Source organism: Pogona vitticeps, chromosome 3 (assembly GCF_051106095.1).
Source record: "Pogona vitticeps strain Pit_001003342236 chromosome 3, PviZW2.1, whole genome shotgun sequence".
Taxonomy (NCBI): Eukaryota; Metazoa; Chordata; class Lepidosauria; order Squamata; family Agamidae; genus Pogona; species Pogona vitticeps.
Genome location: NC_135785.1, coordinates 114,058,459 through 114,077,653, shown reverse-complemented (window position 1 = coordinate 114,077,653; position 19,195 = coordinate 114,058,459). Strand labels below are relative to the sequence as shown.

Here is a 19,195-nt window from a genome sequence, read left to right as displayed (position 1 = left end):
CTGATGGTTGTTGAGGGTTTTTCGGGTTCTTTGGCTGTGTTCTGAAGGTTGTTCAGTTCTACTCCAGTCCTCTGAAGATGCTGGCCACAGAAACTGGCGAAACGTCAGGAAGAACAACCTTCAGAACACGGCCAAAGAACCCAAAAAACCCACAACTATTTCCTTTCTGTTAGTTGTTTAACTTTTGTGTGTACGATGTTATCTGCTTCTAGTATTTCAAGGTATTTATAATTTTAATCCATGACAGTGATTTTATAATATTGCCATTTTAACTCTATTCCATCTAGTTTTTGGATCTTGTCACCAGTGTATAGAGCTGCACCTTTGTCAATTCCAAATTTCATTTGGATATTGTCGCTAAATATTTGTACTGCATTTAGCAGTGATTCTGTCTCCAGTGAATTTTTTTGCATATACTGTAGTTTTAGGTCATCCATTTATAAGAGATGATTGATTTTTCCTGCTTGTTCTTAAATATGGTAGCCTAATCCAGTTTTATTTAAAATTATTGACATTAGGATTAGTCAGATGAATCCCCTTGAAATAGTCTTCTTTTGATGCTAATCTCCCCAATTGCATCACCATGGGTCATTAAGACAGTTTTCCATTTTTCCATGTTTTTCTTGAGGAACATCTGAATGTTTTCACTAATCCCAAACATTTTGGGCAGGTGTTAATCCAGCTGTGTGGCAGTGAGTCGAATGCCTTTTTAATAGCCTATCCAGGCCATGTTAAGGTTTATTTCTCATCTTTTCACATTCTTCAGTATCATTTTATCAATAAGCAGCTGATCTTTTGTGCCTCTTGACTTTTCTGTTCAGTTAGGTACAGGGAATTTTCAGTTAAGTAAATTATATATTGATCTTGCAAGGACTCCTGTGAGAAGCTTGAACATTGTTGGAGGGCATGTAATTGGTCGATAATTACTGGGTTTGTTGCCCTTATGATAATTTTTTATTATCAGAAATATGCGACCTGTTTTCATCCAGTCTTCAGTTGTAGAATTTTGAAGTACGGTAGGTGGTTAAATTGCACTTCTATGAAGTGGTTAAATTTCACTGCTATTATTATTATTATTATTATTATTATTATTATTATTATTATTATTATTATTATTATTATTATTATTATTATTATTATTATTATTATTATTATTATTATTATTATTAAACACCAGGCACAGTCAATATTATAAAAACATTGACTGGTATTATAGAACAGATACAAGTTTTAACAAGTATCTGTTAAATATCAGTGCAGCATGTATGCTGTTCCTAATATTGCCCTTTTTTCCTAGCTCTGATGTTATTTCTGACAACTGCTTATAGTACTGTGTGAAGTGTCTTGATAATGTTCCCAAAGCCACAATGACTACAGGGACTACTGAAGTGTGTTTCTCCTGGAGGCAAGATGTTTTGATTCCCAGGTCTCTGTACTTTGTTAGTTTTTTTTTTTCCAATTCTTTATTTTTAACTCTGGCATCCCCCGGAATTGCAGTGTTAATGATCCAGACATTTCTTCATTCTGTTACTACTATGACTGGTGTGTTATGTTCAAGGTGTCTATCTGTTTGGATCTGGAAATCCCACAAGATCTTGACTTCCTTATTTTCTGACACCTTCTCTATGTGATGTTCCCATGGGTTTTTAGAGGCTGACAAGTTATATTTTTTGCATAATGACCAGTGCACTAGTTTTGCCACTCTGTCGTGTTTAATTTTATAAGCCGTTGTCTAATTTTGTAATTATATTTATTATCATCATCATCTAGAGTATATCTAATTTCCCTCCTTTGAGCCTGTATGAATTTTTAAATAAGAGGTAAGGGATGCTGATATTTATAGACTTGGCGGATTGTCTTTATTTGATCTCTCTTAGGTGGAAATTAGATACGGGTTTTCTACCACAGATCTTCTCCATATATAATAAAATATAATGCCTTCTTTTGGATCTAGCATTGTTTGCCAGCTAGTTCTTCATCCTCCTAGATGGGTTCATTATTCTCATTTACCCTGCACCTGTCTGATTCTCCCATGCTCGTTTACCTTTTTAACTCTCACCTTGCTGTTTTTTGGAGGATCATGGTACGAGAAAAAGGAAATGAAGTGGTTGAGAGCTTAGCCGCCCAGAGTGGTAGAATTTACTAGATGGGCGGGATATAAATTGAACAAATAAATAAAATAAAAATAGTTTTCATTAGCATGGGCTGTAGAAAACATCATAAACTTGGTTCCTTTGCTGCAAAATAAGCATCATGTGCCTTGGTGTTGCTCTGTAGTAGGATCATGATGACATAAGGGGGAAAGGGCCAACACAACCTATAAGAAAATAAATAAGTCTGACATGGTCTGACAAAGAAAGAGGAACATGTATATGTCAAGTGAAGGGGATCTGAGAAATCTAGATGCTTCCAGGCTGTTCAATCTGTTGGAGGGTTAGTCACCCTCTTTTAACTAGTCTTTGAAACTATACCTACATGGGAAATTCAACTGTATGGGTTGGGAAGAGAGAGAAGAGGAGTCAGCCCAGGAAGCAGAACACCTACAGTTTAGGTCATCACACTATACCTTACCACGAAACAAAGTGATTTGTTCACTTATACTAGTGGTTTCCAATCTTGGATAAACAAACTATGCTTGGAAACTCCCAGAAACCGCAGCCGGCACAGCTGGTGGTGAAGGCTTCTGATCTAAGAACGTCTGAGTTACTGGAGGTTGAGAGCTACTGATATGTACAAAGGGATGTTTATGGAAACATTTTGATAAAGATTGGTATGCCAGTTCTTTAGCCATGTGGGAAAAAACTCAGCAACAAGGGAAATGACAGGAAAAAAAAACCTGAGACAAGTTGCCCGTTGTTTGTGTGGCTGAACCCAGTCTGAAAGTACTTGGCTGATACAGTAGTTACAGAGTTTATTTATTTATTTATTTATTTATTTATTTTATTTTATTTTATTTTATTTTATTTTATTTACATCCCGCCTATCTAGCCAACTCAGGACCACTCTAGGCAGCTAACATCATCAGAGTTACTATAGTTACTGTATCTGTAACTATCCGATTTTCCTTTTTACTGTATCTGTAACTACATAGTATCTGTCCGATTCTTCTTTTTGTTTTAAAAAAGGCTTTGCTGTTTGGGATTGGAGGAATAGAATTGTAGCCTCAGTTAGAGCATGGACTGAATTTAAGATGTTTGATATGTCTACTGGCTTCTTTAATCTTAAATCTATCAAAACTTGAGAGAAGATGTATACTGTCAATAGCAGCAGGGTTTCCATTCCATGGAATTGGAAGAAGAACTCTTAATATACATTGTTATCGTGACCCTTTCTCACTCCTCAGATTAACAAACTAAACTATATGTATGGAATGAATGGCCAGAGGTAGAGGAAGAAGAATAAACTTTTAGAATTTATTGATATGCATATAAAGTGATAGAACATTAACTAAGATGTGCTGTAGTTATTTGCACAGCAGATTAAATTTTTGCCAAAATCTTGTTGCAGTTTCGTGCTAGTGGATGGGGTGATAGGATAACTTACAGTGGCAAGTTACCACTAATAAGCATAAACAGTAATCCATATAGTGACTCATTAATTAGCAATAATTCGCTACTGTGAGTTACACCATCACCCTTCTACAGGCATACATATATCTGTGACAAGTTTTTGCCCTTTTTATTTCAGGTATGTTCTTGAGTACTACAGGACTCTCAGAACACACATGCTTTATACAGGAGTTTCTAAGGGCTACTTGTCTTGACTTTTCCCCTTACATATAAGTATAAATGGTTGGGTGTAAGGTCAAATGTGCATCAAATGTAAATGGAACAAAAACACTTCTGACTATTTTGTAACTTGTGAAGTGGACAAGTGTAACTTGTGAAGTTTGGAATGGAGTGGAAAGGTTTTACAGGCAATGAAGGTTTTAAGAGTGACAGCTTTGGAACAGAAAAGGCATGCTTTGTTATTAATGCCATCTTGAAGTGATATCCATCTTATGCACTGAATAAGCCTTAGCCCTGAAGATATATCTTTGTTTCAGTTATGTAGCACTTGCATCTCACACAATTCATATTTCATTCTCCATTGTGACTGCACTGAGAATAGGTAAATAATGGCCCCCTTTTTTTGAAAGAGAAATGGATTTACTAATAATAACCAAATGATGCATCTTTTTGCTCTGACGTTCAACTGATACATTTTATGGGCTTCATAGTTTACTTACGAAAGTAAAATTTGATTTGGTATCTACTAAATGAATTTAAGATGTTCATTCCTTCTCATAGTGTACCTATCTGCAAATACAGTTTTTCATTGTCAGTATGTTATCAGCTTTGTTTCCATTACAACAGTTAATTCACTGACAGTTCTTGGGAATATTATAATTGAAAGTTCCAACTTTCATGGTCATGATTTAGCTTCAGTTTGAATTTACGTTGATGCATTCTCTCTGCCTCATTAGAGGTAAATTGTGTTTAATTGCTTGCTTAGATGTATTTGTCTATACAGTATGAAATGCTGAGATTGACAGTGTAGCAATTATAGTGCAGTCTGATATAACTAAGCAAATAGATTGTATTATTAATTATTTCAAAATGAATCTTTAACTAAATTCTAATTTTTTGTTACCTATTTCCAGTTTAAGACAGCTAAAATTCTTAGGTTAGGAACAATGCATTATGTTGAATGTGGGGTCTTATGTAGGAAACATGTGACAGGCAAGAACTAATAAATAAATGACAGTTGGAGAAGTCATATGCTAAGATGTTGTTACATACAGCACTGATGGTACCTGTCTGTCATGGGTTTGGAGGGAAAGTTCCATCCTATGGGGAGTGGAAGGCGGGACATCAGGGAGGAGGGGCTGTACTGTATATATATTTGGAGCTTGTGTGGAGAAGTTTAGTTGTGGGAGTGGGAGTCTGTGTGTCAGACTGAGTACAACTGTGGGTCAGTTAGTACATACCTGATAGGTTCAGGTTTCTTTATAGGTAGCCAGAACTGATAGGTTCAGGGTCTGTGCTTTACTTTAAAGTGTTCTGTGTGAACCAAACTGTTGTATGTATGATTGAGACTAAGCCACGTTACAGTATCTTATTTACCTGATCTTTTTATTTACCCTCTTTGTTATTTAAATAAACCTTGTTCTTTTGTTTAGTAAAATCCATTCCTGGTCTGTGTGACTCCTTACAGGGAATGGTTGGTGGCAGCTTAATTAAAGTGTGGTATACTCCAGTAGGTCTGGGGTTGTCACATTGATTGGTGTCCAGCGTGTGGGATACGACTGGTCCAGTTGTCCAGTGGTCCAGCAAAGCCTTGGCAAGTGTGCCCAGAGCAAGGGGGGTCTAGTCAGGGAAAATCTGAGAGCGCGTAGGTAATCTTCTAGGCTTACCTCACGGGGAGGTACGCTAGTGGAAGAACGTGCCACCTCAGATTGGGGACTAGATTAGGGAGCTCTGAGGCAACCTGTTTTGGCGGGAAAGGGCTGAGGCAAAGCTGTGTGAAGTAACAGTGATCTAGCCTGTCTGCTGAGAGGCCTAGCAGAGGGGGTGGATTCTGCCTGGCAACAGTTGCAAGATAGTGCTGAAGGAACAGCAGCAATCTATAGAAGGCTGTTTCTGAGGCAAAAGAAAAAAAGTCGTCGCTTTATTTTGAGGCTTGACTTTTGAAGGCAGCCTGTTCTGGGGGGGGATTATGCCCTTGACTCGAAGCCAAATGGCAGAAATGGGGGAAGTAAGAGACCCACAGGTAGACCAAGGTTCTGAGGAGGAATTTGGTTCAGTGCAGGATGAGAGCACGGGAGAACAGAACCCAGAACTCAGAAAAATGCTCCTAGCCCAACAGCATGAACTGAGAGTGAGGGAAATGGAGGAAAGATTAGAGAGAAAAAGAATGGAGGAAAGGGAGAGGCAAAGACAATTTGAATTAGAGAGAGAGAGAGAGAGAATGGATAGAGAAGAAAGATTGGAGAGAGAGAAAATGGCGTTTGAGCTGAAGAAGCTGGAGATAATGAGTAGAAATAGTAATAACAATAATAATGAGGGGAACCCAGGGAATGGGGAAGGCAGCCTGTCTAAAACTGACCTGAAGAAATTCCCTGTATACCACAAGGGAGATTGCCCTGAGGTGTTCTTTTCCCTCGTGGAAAGAGCGTTTGTGGACTTCTCAGTAAGGGAAACTGAGAAGATGACCATTATGCGATCTTTAATCAGTGGCAGCCTGGCAGAAGTCTATGCAGAGATGCCCGTGGAACTGTTGAAAGATTTCGCTGAGTTTAAAAAACTGGTGTTTGCCAGACATGGGATAAATGCGGAACAGCTGAGGCAAAGATTCAGGTCACTCACAAAGAAACCAGAGCAGACTTTTACCCAAGTGGGGGCCCAACTGGTGAGGCTGCTAGAGAAATGGCTGTCTCAGGAGGGGACAGAGACCTTCCAGCAGCTCAAAGACCTGATAGCGCTGGAACAGTTTTATTCAGTCCTGCATGGGGAACTGAAGTTCCAGGTGAGGGAGAGGAAACCGAAATCTGTGACAGAGGCGGCAGAGATCGCAGATTTTATTTCCCAAATAAGAAAGCCCTTAGGTGCTGAGGGGAAATCTGTAGGTAAACCCAAAGAAACCTACAGCAAGTACTCTCAGGGACCAGGGAAAAACCAGCAAGGGGGAGGGGCCCATGTTGAAGGGAAGCCCTCAGACATGAAACCACAAAGACCTCAGATTTTGGAGGGAAAACCAAAACCAGATGAGAAAGACTCCAAGTACAGCAGAAAATGTTATTTCTGTCAAGGAAAGGGCCATCTAATCTCAGAGTGTGAGAAATGGAAGCAGCTAAAGGGAAATTTGCCTCATGATTTGAGTGGAACCAAGCCAAAAGCTGTGTTCTGTATCCAGAAAGAGCAAAGCTCCTTGCCACTGAGGGAGCCTGTTGCCATGGCTACTCAATCTGGACCAGTTACATCTGCTGATCAGGCTGGGGAAAATGGTCCTCTTGTGGAGGTCAAGCGCTGCTTACTAGTGAGAACAGATTCACAATTGTTTGAGACCGCAGGGGTGGACGTAGGAATACTTGACCATCAGTATAGGGGGCTAAGGGATACTTGTTCCCAGGTGACCCTGTGCCATCCAGACATTATCCCTAGGGAGTATATAATCCCAAATGAGAGCTTGAAGGTGGCAGGGATTGAGGGGCAGGTGATCTCACTGCCAGTAGCTGAGGTACCTGTGAGCTTTCAAGGCTGGAGGGGAGTTTGGCGGCTAGCGATTTCATCGACTCTGCCAGCAGCCGTGCTCGTGGGAAATGACCTGGCTGAACATGTGAAACGGGTGCTAGTGATTACACGCTCACAAGCCACCACGGGGACAGTTCAGGGGGGTACTGGAGAGCCCGAGGCTGAAGCAGATGAGGGTAGTTCCGAAGCTGTGGGAGAAACCTTAACCACAGACAGCAAATTTGGCCAAGAGCAAAAGGCAGACGCCACTCTCCGAAAGTGTTTTGAAAAGGTGACAGACACCCAGTTAACACCTGAAGCCCCAGCGAGATTTCAAGAGAAAAGGGAATTTTATATAGAGAGACCCTGAGGAATATCTCAAAAGGGGGAGATGAGATCAGAAGTCAGCTAGTGGTACCTGAAAAGTATCGCCCCATGATCTTACAAAGGGGGCACTCTGACATGTTTGCTGCGCACTTAGGGGTGAACAAAACACAGCAGAGAATCACACAGAATTTTTACTGGCCTGAAATAGGGAAGCAGATCAAGGAATTCTGTAAACAATGTGATGTGTGTCAGAGGCAGGGGAATAACCGTGACAGGACCAAAGCGAAGTTGTGCCCTTTGCCTGTGATTGACACCCCGTTCAAATGTATAGGAGTGGATATTGTGGGACCTTTGCCCAAGGCCACAAAGAGGGGGAACAGGTTCATTCTCACCATTGTGGACCATGCCACGAGGTACCCCGAAGCCATTCCCTTGACTAACATTGAAACTAACACAGTGGCAGATGCCTTGGTGGGGTATATGTCCAGGATGGGATTTGCCTCAGAAATAATCACAGATTTGGGCACATCGTTTACATCAAAGCTCATGAAACGGTTATGGCAAATCTGTGGAATTAAACACAAGGAAACCACTGCCTATCACCCCGAAAGTAATGGGTTAACGGAGAAGTTCAATGGGACTCTGATGCGCATGATTAGGGCTTACTTGGCAGAGAATCCAAACAATTGGGACCAGAAGCTGCAATCCCTTTTGTTTGCTTATCGATCAGTGCCACAAGCCAGTACCGGGTTCAGTCCGTTTGAACTTTTGTTTGGGAGAAGGGTGAAAGGGCCACTTGATTTAATCAAGCAAAATTGGGAGCAGATCACCCAGGATGACCCACAAGACGTTGTGACATATATAGACTCTTTAATGAATGACCTAAAGAGAAACCTAGAGCTAGCAGCAGAGAACCTGCAAGCTCAGAAGGTCAGAAAGAAAACCTGGTATGACCAGCAAGCCTGGGAGAGGCACTTTAACCCAGGGGAGGAAGTGCTTTGGCCTAGGCCCTGCATAGAGAGCAAGTGGCAGCTGGGTAGCCCAGAGATAAAATACTTGGGTCACATAGTAGGGGGAGGAGTGATCAAACCCCTGGAGGCCAAGATAGAAGCCGTTCGTGATTGGCCCAGACCCAACACCAAGAAAAAAGTCAAATCCTTTCTTGGGTTGGTGGGCTACTACAGAAAGTTCATTCCGAGGTTTAGCGAGATGGCGACTCCGCTGACCGATCTGACGCGGAAGAAGACTGATGACCGCATCCCGTGGACCAGCGACTGTGAGGAGGCGTTCCAGAGGTTGAAGGAGGCGCTCATCAATTATCCAGTGCTGCGTGCTCCAGACTTCGACCGGGAGTTCATCATCTACACCGATGCGTCTAACAGCGGGGTAGGAGCAGTTCTTTGCCAGGAGGATGAAAATGGTGACCAGCATCCAGTGTCCTACCTGAGTAGGAAACTCCAGAAAGGTGAGAGACATTTGGCAACAGTGGAAAAGGAGTGCCTGGCCATAGTATACGCGATCCAGAAGGCCAAGCCTTACATCTGGGGGAGACATTTTATTCTGTGCACTGACCACTCACCACTGCAGTGGTTAAAGACAATGAAAACCCATAATAGTAAACTTATGAGGTGGGCTTTAAACCTGCAAGATTATGACTTTGAAGTGAAGGTGGTCAGAGGGTCAATGAACTGTGTTGCTGACGCCTTGTCAAGAAGACCCGAAGAGTGAAGACGGCGAAGAAATATGGACTATGTATATTTTGGTGACCAAAAGTTAATTGTACCTGTTTATTGATCAGTCTTGGTTTGTATTAATAAAGGTAATTTAATGTATTGTCAATGTTAATGTTTAAATGCATAAGTGTTATGTTTAACCTAGAGTGTAAGTATGGGATTGTGTTATTGTATAACTGTTTTTGTGTGTTTTGATCCTGGTTGTTTTTTGGAGAAAAGCACTTTAGCGTTTCCCCTGCAAAACAACTTATAAAGAGGGGAGGTGTTACATACAGCACTGATGGTACCTGTCTGTCATGGGTTTGGAGGGAAAGTTCCATCCTATGGGGAGTGGAAGGCGGGACATCAGGGAGGAGGGGCTGTACTGTATATATATTTGGAGCTTGTGTGGAGAAGTTTAGTTGTGGGAGTGGGAGTCTGTGTGTCAGACTGAGTACAACTGTGGGTCAGTTAGTACATACCTGATAGGTTCAGGTTTCTTTATAGGTAGCCAGAACTGATAGGTTCAGGGTCTGTGCTTTACTTTAAAGTGTTCTGTGTGAACCAAACTGTTGTATGTATGATTGAGACTAAGCCACGTTACAGTATCTTATTTACCTGATCTTTTTATTTACCCTGTTTGTTATTTAAATAAACCTTGTTCTTTTGTTTAGTAAAATCCATTCCTGGTCTGTGTGACTCCTTACAGGGAATGGTTGGTGGCAGCTTAATTAAAGTGTGGTATACTCCAGTAGGTCTGGGGTTGTCACAGATGTGACAACCAACGATGCCAGAAAAGGTGGCTATAAAACTGGTAGATACACCATCAGTAAATCATAATACTATCAGATAAGATAAGCATGAAGATATTTCAGTGCATTAACAAAGGAGAGTCTGGTTTAGGAGGTTCAGAGTGCAAACTGTTGTAGAAGACTGATCTGAACTGTCAGGCCACATTTTCTACTACATCTTGGAGATGGTCTGTACCACTAAGAAAAGAATGCAGTTCCTGAAATAGCCCTAAAGGAGGCTGCTCTCTTGAAGAAATGTATGTGTTATCTAGTCAGTGATTTTCAAACTGCAACTCCCAGAAATCCTGGCCAGCACAGCAAGTGGTGAAGGCTTCTGGGATTTGCAGTCCAAGAACATCTGGGGACCCCAGTTTGAGAACCACTAATTTAGATGATGGGGACGTGGTGGTGCTGCGGGTTAAACTGCAGAAGCCTCTGTGCTGTAAGGTCAGAAGACTAGCCGTTGTAAGATAGAATCCACGCGACAGAGTGAGCTCCCGTCGCTTGTCCCAGCTCCTTCCAACTTAGCAGTTCTAAAGCATGTAAAATGTGAGTAGATAAATAGGTACCACTTCAGTGGGAAGGTAATGGCATTCCGTGTCTAGTTGCGCTGGCCACATGACCACGGAAACTGTCTACGGACAAACACTGGCTCTGTGGCTTGGAAATGGGGATGGGCACCATGCCCTAGAGTCGGACACAACTGGACTAAATGTCAAGGGGAACCTTTCCCTTATGATTCTTTTAATGTTCTTCAAAGTTAATCTGATCCTTGGTATTCACAAGTCATGGTCTCTACCACAGTCTGCTTCTCATCCTCTTTTTTGCAGGAAGAATATACCTTCTCCCATCCACTACTTCTGATTATTTAGTATGGTTGATTTTTATGTTGGTCATCTGATAATGTCCCTGTGTACAGTTGTCTATTTAGATTTTTTGAAGTGTGCATTTTCAAAGAGAGAGAGATAGTTGTCTTCACAGAATTCTTTGAGTGTCTCCTGCTTCATTTCTGAATTTCTGATTCCCAAGCCAAATTCTCTAAAAATGTGTGGTTCTGCTTCATTTCCAATTTTTGCATTCCAGTCACCTATGATTATCAATATGTCATGTTGTGTGTGTGATCAGTTTCCTGGTGCTGGTTGGAGAGATGCTTCAGTTTGAAGTGACACAAACCCTGAACAGCGCTAATTTCTCCTTATATTTTTATAATTTTCTGATTGTCTTAGTAATATACATTAGAGGTTCCCAACCTTGAATAACCCAGGTGTTCTTGGATTGCAGTTCCCAGAAGTCTTCACTACCAGCTGTGCTGTCTAGTGGTTCTGAGAGTTGCAATCCAAGAATACTTGGGTTACTCAAGTTTGGGAACCACTGATATACAAAAATATTACTACATTTTCTGGAAGTCATGAAATTAAGAATGCAGTTTGTTATTACTAAATTTATGCTACAACGATAGATTAGAAAAAACAAAAAAGCATATTTTTCAGAAGCTGTTATAATTTTAATACCTTTCTATTTCAATAGATAAACATTTCATTATGCAATTTGCTATGTCTTTGTATGGATTACTAAACTTAAATTAAGGGCCTCTTTTTGTAGGGCATCCATCCTGTCTGAAATTTTGTCTGGAGTTGACAACAAACGTCAAGGCCTTAAGATGGCAGTGTATTGAATGCAAAACATGCAGTGCCTGTAGAATCCAAGGCAAAAATGCAGTAAGTTTTAATTCCTTATTTCACTGTAATGTTTAAATTATTATTCAGTCTGCTGTTTTTTTGTGGTTTCTGTACCTCACAAAGTGGTTTTCGCATCTACTGATAGGTACCGTTTTTTTTTTGCTCCATAAGACGCACCTCTCCATAAGACACACCAAATTTTTAGGAGAAGAAAACAGGAAAATAAAAATCTGTTTTCTTCTCCTAAAAATTTGGTTAGCCTTATGGAGAGGTCCGTCTTATGGAAGACACCCTAGGACCCTTTGGAGGCTCACCCTGCCCCCCCCGGGGGCCAGAGGGGGCGAAATCGCCACCTTCAGGGACTCTTCTGAAGCTTGCCAAGTCTCAAAAGAGTCCCAGAAGGTGGCAATTTCACCCCCTCTGGCCTGGCAGGGGGGGCAGGGTGAGCCTCCAAAGGGTCCTAGGGTCGGCTCCAGGACCCTTGCGAGGCTCCCTCCACCCCTCATGGGGCCAGCGGAGGCGAAATTGCCAGCTTCTAGGACCTTTTCTGAGGCTTAAAAGGGTCAGAAAATGTCCTAGAAGCTGGTGATTTCGCCCCTGCTGGCCCCGTGGGGGTGGGGGGAGCCTCGCAAGGGTCCTGGAAGGCTCCCTCCGACCCTTGCAAGGCTCCCCCCCACGGGGCCAGTGGGGGCGAAATCACCAGCTTCTCTCCATAAGACACACAGACTTCCCCCCCACCTTTTTTTGGGAGGGGAAAGTGCATCTTATGGAGCAAAAAATACAGTAGTTATCAACCTGCTTGCTGTTTAAGCATAAAGTCTGTAGTTCCCACTTGTGTTATTTTTCGTCAGCCTCTTCTCAATTTCTATTTAATTGTATTTGTCCTTCACCTTTTCATATTTATCTACTTTGTTCTCCTACTTAGTGCTTTTTTTAATCTTTTAGAATGATTGCCTTTCAAAATCGCTTTCGCGCTTGATTCTGCATGTGGAACTTTTGGCGTTTCCCCACAGGTGTACAGCTGTCGAAACAAATTTTCACCAAGCAGAGGCTACATGCATTTTTGTTGTATCTATGAAAGAGGACATTTTCCCTACTATTTAGGTTTTACTAACCAGTCCTATTGAAAATATTCACTGAAACTGTGGCCATTGCTTTGGGAACAAGGTGAATGCCTACTTGGTTAGGTTTCCCTGAATCACATTGGCAGGGTTAGTCCAATAAGTAGCATTCTTTAAAATATTTATTTTATTAAAGAGATTTTTATTCTTAACTTCATACAAAATACCCCAGGGCTATTCAGAATAAAAATTTACAATTGAATAGAATTACATAGTTGAAATACTACAGCAAGCACAGTTTAAACCAATGCACATTCCAAATTTTCCAGCATTGCAAAAAACAAAACAAAACAAAACAAAACAAAACCACACACACAAAAAATCCAGGCAGCAGAACTGTTAACAGCGTTATTGATTATTAACTTACAGTGTTTAATAATGAAAATATTTTTTTTGTTTCCTGTCTCTCTCAATTTCATATTCAGGATAATATGCTTTTCTGTGATTCTTGTGATAGAGGATTCCATATGGAGTGCTGTGACCCACCACTTTCTCGAATGCCAAAAGGTGATCTTTGAAATTGTTTTGCATGTGTGTGTCCTGGTGTTGCATTGTTGCACAGTCTTGGGTTTTCATTACAGTATCATGAATTATTTTCCTGATTTAGGTGAAAGTATTAGAGCACGTTGAGTCTTTGTAATATGGCATGATGAAGATTTTAAATGGCTCCTTTTTTTTTAATACTGTACATTATTTATGGCTTCCATAAGGATCTACTTGAGCTTTGTTTGAGAGCTGTATAAGCCTTGTCTGTGTTTGGACATCATGCCAAATGGGCATGTGCCATTCTTTGTTTGTTTCTTTTTTGGGGGGGAGAGGGGTCCACATCCCAGAATTTTCTGTTCTTGGAATCCCACCTGTCCGACCCACACGTAAATTATGATCACTTGAAAAAAATCTGAGTTGAAAGACGTCATGGCCTAGGATAGGCCAAACTCTGGCCTATCTCCTTGTTTGAAAAGGAAGTTACCTCAGTGCTTACTGGCTCTTTTGCTCCCTTTGCCTCCTCCCCTGTGTTCAGAAGATACTGTATTGGAAGTTTTTACTTCCATTTTGGATTCCCCACAGCCTGTTGTGTCTGAAGCTGGAACTCTTGTAAATACTAATGATAGTTAGTTAAACCATTTTATACAGCAGATTACAAAACTGGCCTGTTGAAATTAACCATGTGAAATGAACCTGAATGAAATCAGTTCCATTAGTTGGTTGAACTTTAATTGAAATAAGTCTTGGAGTAAGAGTTGGCTTTTTAAAAACATTGTGAGTCTTGCAGTGCTGTTTCCTATAAAATAAACTACTTAAACAACATGGAAATAGTATATTTCACTAGAATCTTTAACATAAAGCACCAAGAAAGGAGAAACTGATGAATCCAGGAGATAGGTGGCAGAGAAGCAATCTGAATACAACTAGTGTAAAATTAACTAATAAGTAAATATTCAGACACTGATGCCTTGCAGAATTGTCTGCCTAGTTATTTGTGATTAAGGTTTATATTACTTCGTCTCTAACCTGATTAAAATACTTAATTACTCATTTAAAATTGAATTCATTGTAAATCTTTTGATGTTATTATTTAAACATGCTAAGCCATTTGATAAGATGATAGATTCTTAATATTCAAATTAATTTGCAGAAAGTGGGTCTCCTAATGCTTCTCCTCCTCACTTTTTAAAACCAACTAATTTAATCTTTTATGGTAAAAACTTAAAGAAAGACAAAGGAATCCATTTATTTGTTATGTATGTTAAAATCATGATAAAACAGTTCTGTATTTGTGGAAATATATTCTGTAAGTGCAATTGACGTCCCATGTAAAACAAGCAGCTATTTGACTGATGTAGCCTGAAGAACCACTAGGAAGAAAATATATATCTCGAAAACAAATATTCTAAATAACTGAAATAAAACTAGATGATCACAAACAACGAACTGTAACTTTGAACAGTAAACTTTGAAATATTGGAGATCACTGAAGTTCCAAATAGAAGTAGACAGTTGAGGTAGAACAGTTTGAATGAGATATGTAAAGACCAATATGTATACAGTACTTTGCAACATTTCATTGATAGATAAAACTTTTACTTAAGAAATAACTACAGAAGTAATATATACATTAATTACATACATAGGAAATGATTATAGTTTATTTAACATGCAAATTCACACAGAGTTCTCGATACTAGATTAGTCTGAATTTTGCTAAGATGTTGCTGTCTCCAGGATTTTTGGAGGGAAAATAAGTAAAGCTGCATATGCAATATGAGGAAAGTCCATCCACATAGCATGCACTGCTGCAACGCACCTGCACCTTTTCATTATGGACATTTAGAAACCAACGTGGTAAGAGGAGAAAACCTTTACAACACTACCAACACAGAACACAAGAGGCATCAGAATATGACAGACAGCATAAAAACAAACACAGATGTTCTCATTATGTGGGAGCATTTAAAAACATAAACACAGATGTTTTGAAATGGATTGGGTATTTCCTGGCATCACTGCCCTTATCATAATATTGACAGTTTTACCTGACATGTTAAGAAAAGGCTCCTGGTGCTAGAATGGTCTACTTCACCTTGGAAATGTTGATGAATTTACTGTAAAGAGTAGTGGTGAGGTCTGTGGAGAGTATCTTGTCAGGGAAAGAAAAATGGCTATGCATGATTGTAGCTGTTCATTTTGCTTTTCATATTGTTATCACTGCTCCTTTTACAGCAGTTAATAAGACATAAAATGAGTTTTTCACTAGTTGACTTGAAAGGTAAACATTATTTCTTTGTTGTCTCTGCAATGAATACCCCTGGCTTTTAGCACTTGCATGAAGCTGTCTTCAAACACTTCTAGAGCCTAACAGCTTTCTTCAGTGGCTCCACCTCTGACTTCAAGCATATCTGTTGGCATCTCACAGTCCATTCTTCAGTTCCTTCTTTCTTTGCCATGATAGCATGGAACTTTTTTTCCTTCCTACTCTCTCTCTCATTGCTTTTTATAAATAGTTTCTTCCTTTGTCTTCTGTTTTACTCTTTCTCTGCCTCTACAGAAAAAAAAAGTCTTGGTTTATTTTATGTTCATTTCTCCTTTCTGTGTGGCCATTTATACCTGAGAGAGCCCCTTCAAATAATGTTCTGTCTGTGAGAGAAAGTTGCCTTAATGTAATGCTTACAAGTGCCCTTATTGCCTCAGACAGAGTCAGAAAACCAATTAGTGCCGTATATGGAAAGGCAGGCCTTAAAAACCAAATCTTTCACCTAAAGTGTTACTTTTGAAAACAATCCTCCAAAGCTGCAGCTGTGGCCGCTGAAGAACCAACTGAACTGGTCACCACAATTTGCAAAACTCCTTTGAAAAAAGCTCTCATGGCTGAGCTTGCTCCCACTGATACCAGCCCTGTGGGATTGTATTGACACCTTTGACATTGGTACTGAGAATCTCAACATACTTTGTACTGGCACAGATGACTTAATGGGAGTGCAGTACGGTGTACACCAAATCTTCTACAAAATATTTCTCTAGAAGAAAACAAAACAGGTCTCAGACCTACCAGCCAAAGCAAAAGAAGCACAAGAAGCGAGACAAGACTGTGAAGACATCTTCAGGTGTTGTACCACTTAGAGCTACCCAGCTCCCTGAGACACCTGCTCCACATCAATTCTGACAGTCATACAACAGTCATGCTGTAAGCTCATTCTCTGAGAGTAAGCTGCACATCATGTTGCTACAGAGCTCACACCTCATGAGTATCAACCCGACATCGCTTGGTATAAGCAATAAGCCATGCCAAATCTGCCTCAGCATCAAGATCAAGATGCTACCTTTCAGACACTGCCTTGGTACTGATGATAGCAGTTCCCACCAACTCTGGTCCAAAACCAAAGGAAACCGACTCCACCTAGCCCTCGACACAGACATTCTCAATATGGGGAACCCACCTCTCCAAGTCCACCTTTGTATCACAGCCAGGACTGCATTAGATCAACCTCAAATCAATACTAATGACACTCCAGATTCCTGTAACAATTATATAGACTGTACCCTCTGTCTCAGGACACTCAATATATATTTCTCTCTCCATTCCTTCAAACCAATGAGGGGAGATCTTTGGTCCTGCAGACCACCAGATGTGGTGTACTACAAATAATGGGCTGGAGACAAACATGGCCACTATCATACAAGAAGCTGATCACCCAATTACAGTGGACCCTCTACTTACGGAATAAATCCGTATTAGAACGGTGGCTGCAGGTCGAAAAGTCCCTAGGTCGAGTCTCCATTGACCTACAGTGCATTGAAAACCGATTAATGCCGTAACCGGCCGTTTTTGTTCCATTTTGGTTTTTTTCTGGTCTGTAGGTCGATTCTCCAGCTGCAAGTCAAACCTAAATTTTGCGGCCAGAGAAGTCTGTAATTTGAAAAGTCTGTAAGTCGAGCTGTCTGTAAGTTGAGGGTCCACTGTACAGGGACAGGTCATCAACCTACTGTCAACATCCTTGTGATACCTACCATAGAGTACCACCAGCAGTTGTTTCGACGAGGCCTCTCAACACTACACCAATGCCTAGACCAGCACAAGGTGTGATATTGCATCACAAATGGCAGCATTTATACTATGTCAATGCCAACTGACGTATTCCATCAGTAGAGACTGCTTCATGCACCCTACAAATCCCTTGTATCAGCTTTCTTGGCACTGGCCTACCAGGAACTCTGCGGGCTAGCCACCCAGTCCATACCATTAGAAACCACCTCAACTATTCATTAACTGACTCCACTAACATCAGAACTGGTACAGTAGGATTACTCTCCTGATTTGGATTCTTCTGAAGATTTCCAAAATGTGTCCTCCCACTCTTTCCCCTCACCATTAGTCTTATCCACTGACCCTCTAATAATAGGACAGGATACCTGCTTACCCCCTCAGAGGATATCAAACAGTACTCCAATCTGGTAGTAAGGCTTGCAAAATCTCCCCAGCTCCCAACCAACTAAACAGGTCCCTGCAATTTATAAAACTCCTTTGATGAAAGCTCTCATGGCTGCATTCATTCATACTGATATGGACTCTGTGACATTCTCTTGAGCCTCCACTACCAGTATTAGACCCGCACACAGCTTCTGTCTCTCACCATATAGGCAACATGTACAATGTACATGAAGAAACAACCGCTTTTCTGGTCAGACACCTGAAACTGTACTTTGTTATAGTAAAGAGACACAATCAAAGGGTAAAGGAGAGATCCACGGCTACACATGTCAACAACGCGGGAATACAATTGGACTAGCTTGGGTGTCATTCTCCTCATTAGCCTCGCTAGGTATTTGGATTGCAAACTGCTAAGCAGCAATGACTGCTTAACAGCAGTTCATATGGGAAAAGCTGGAGCCTCTCCTCTGTCATCTCCCACAGGACTGCAAGGTAGTTGCCCTTTCTTTCATGCAGGAGGCCCACTTTTCTACTGCATGCCATATTCATTTGGCCAAGCCTATTGCAGACTGTGCATCAAAGACCATGTCTATTTCTGTTGTGTCACAGAGGCAAGCCTGTTGCTGCTCTTCTGGACTATCTGGATACTCTGAATTCAGAACTGAAGATCTGCTGTTTGACAGCAGTAGTCTTGTATTCGCGAAGGCTTTCACGGCCGGGATCTAATGGTTGTTGTGGGTTTTTCGGGGCTCTTAAGCCGTGTTCTGAAGGTTGTTCTTCCTGACGTTTCGCCAGTCTCTGTGGCTGGCATCTTCAGAAGACTGGAGTAGGAACGCTGTCCATGCTCTGTTGGTGTTTGTTGGATAGTATTTATAGCTGTGGGAACGGCTTTTGTCTTTTTTCAGGAGATAGGGTGATCAGCATGTTTTTGTTGTGATAAGGGGGGGAGAGGGAGAGATTATCTGTCACTGTGGTTGATGAGTGTCGTTAGCTGGTCTTTTTTGTGCAATGATCTCTGGCCCTTGTGGCTGGGTTGGAGTTCGTTGACCTTTTGCAGGTTGTATTTTTCAGAATGGGCCGCCAGGCTGGGTTTAGTTTCAGGCCTTCTTCTTTCCTGTTGAAGTTTTGTTTATGTTTATGGATTTCAGTGGCTTCCCTGTGCAGTCTAACATACAGATTGCTGGTGTTGTCCTGTATTTCAGTATTTTGAAATAGAATTTCATGTCAAGCTTGTTTTAGGGCATGTTCAGCTACTGCGGATTTTTCCACTTGTTTTAATCTGCAGTGTCTCTCATGTTCTTTGATTCTGGTGTGAATGCTGCATTTTGTGGTCCCAATATATACCTGTCCACAACTGCAAGGTATCCGGTATACTCCTGCAGTGGTGAGGGGGTCCCTTCTGTCCTTTGCTGACCGTAATATTTGTT

At 41.0% G+C, this 19,195-nt stretch overlaps 1 protein-coding gene across 11 annotated transcripts in view; it reads left to right on the top strand.

Annotated features, from left to right (window-relative positions):
- The window catches only part of KAT6B (lysine acetyltransferase 6B), a 168,206-nt gene that overhangs the window by 86,247 nt on the left and 62,764 nt on the right, over positions 1–19,195 (top strand). For all 11 annotated transcript variants that reach the window (XM_078391092.1, XM_078391096.1, XM_020796145.3 and 8 more), the window contains 2 exons: positions 11,644–11,759; positions 13,267–13,348. In XM_078391092.1, the coding sequence (XP_078247218.1) occupies positions 11,644–11,759; positions 13,267–13,348 (198 nt within the window). The remainder of the gene's footprint in view (positions 1–11,643; positions 11,760–13,266; positions 13,349–19,195) is intronic.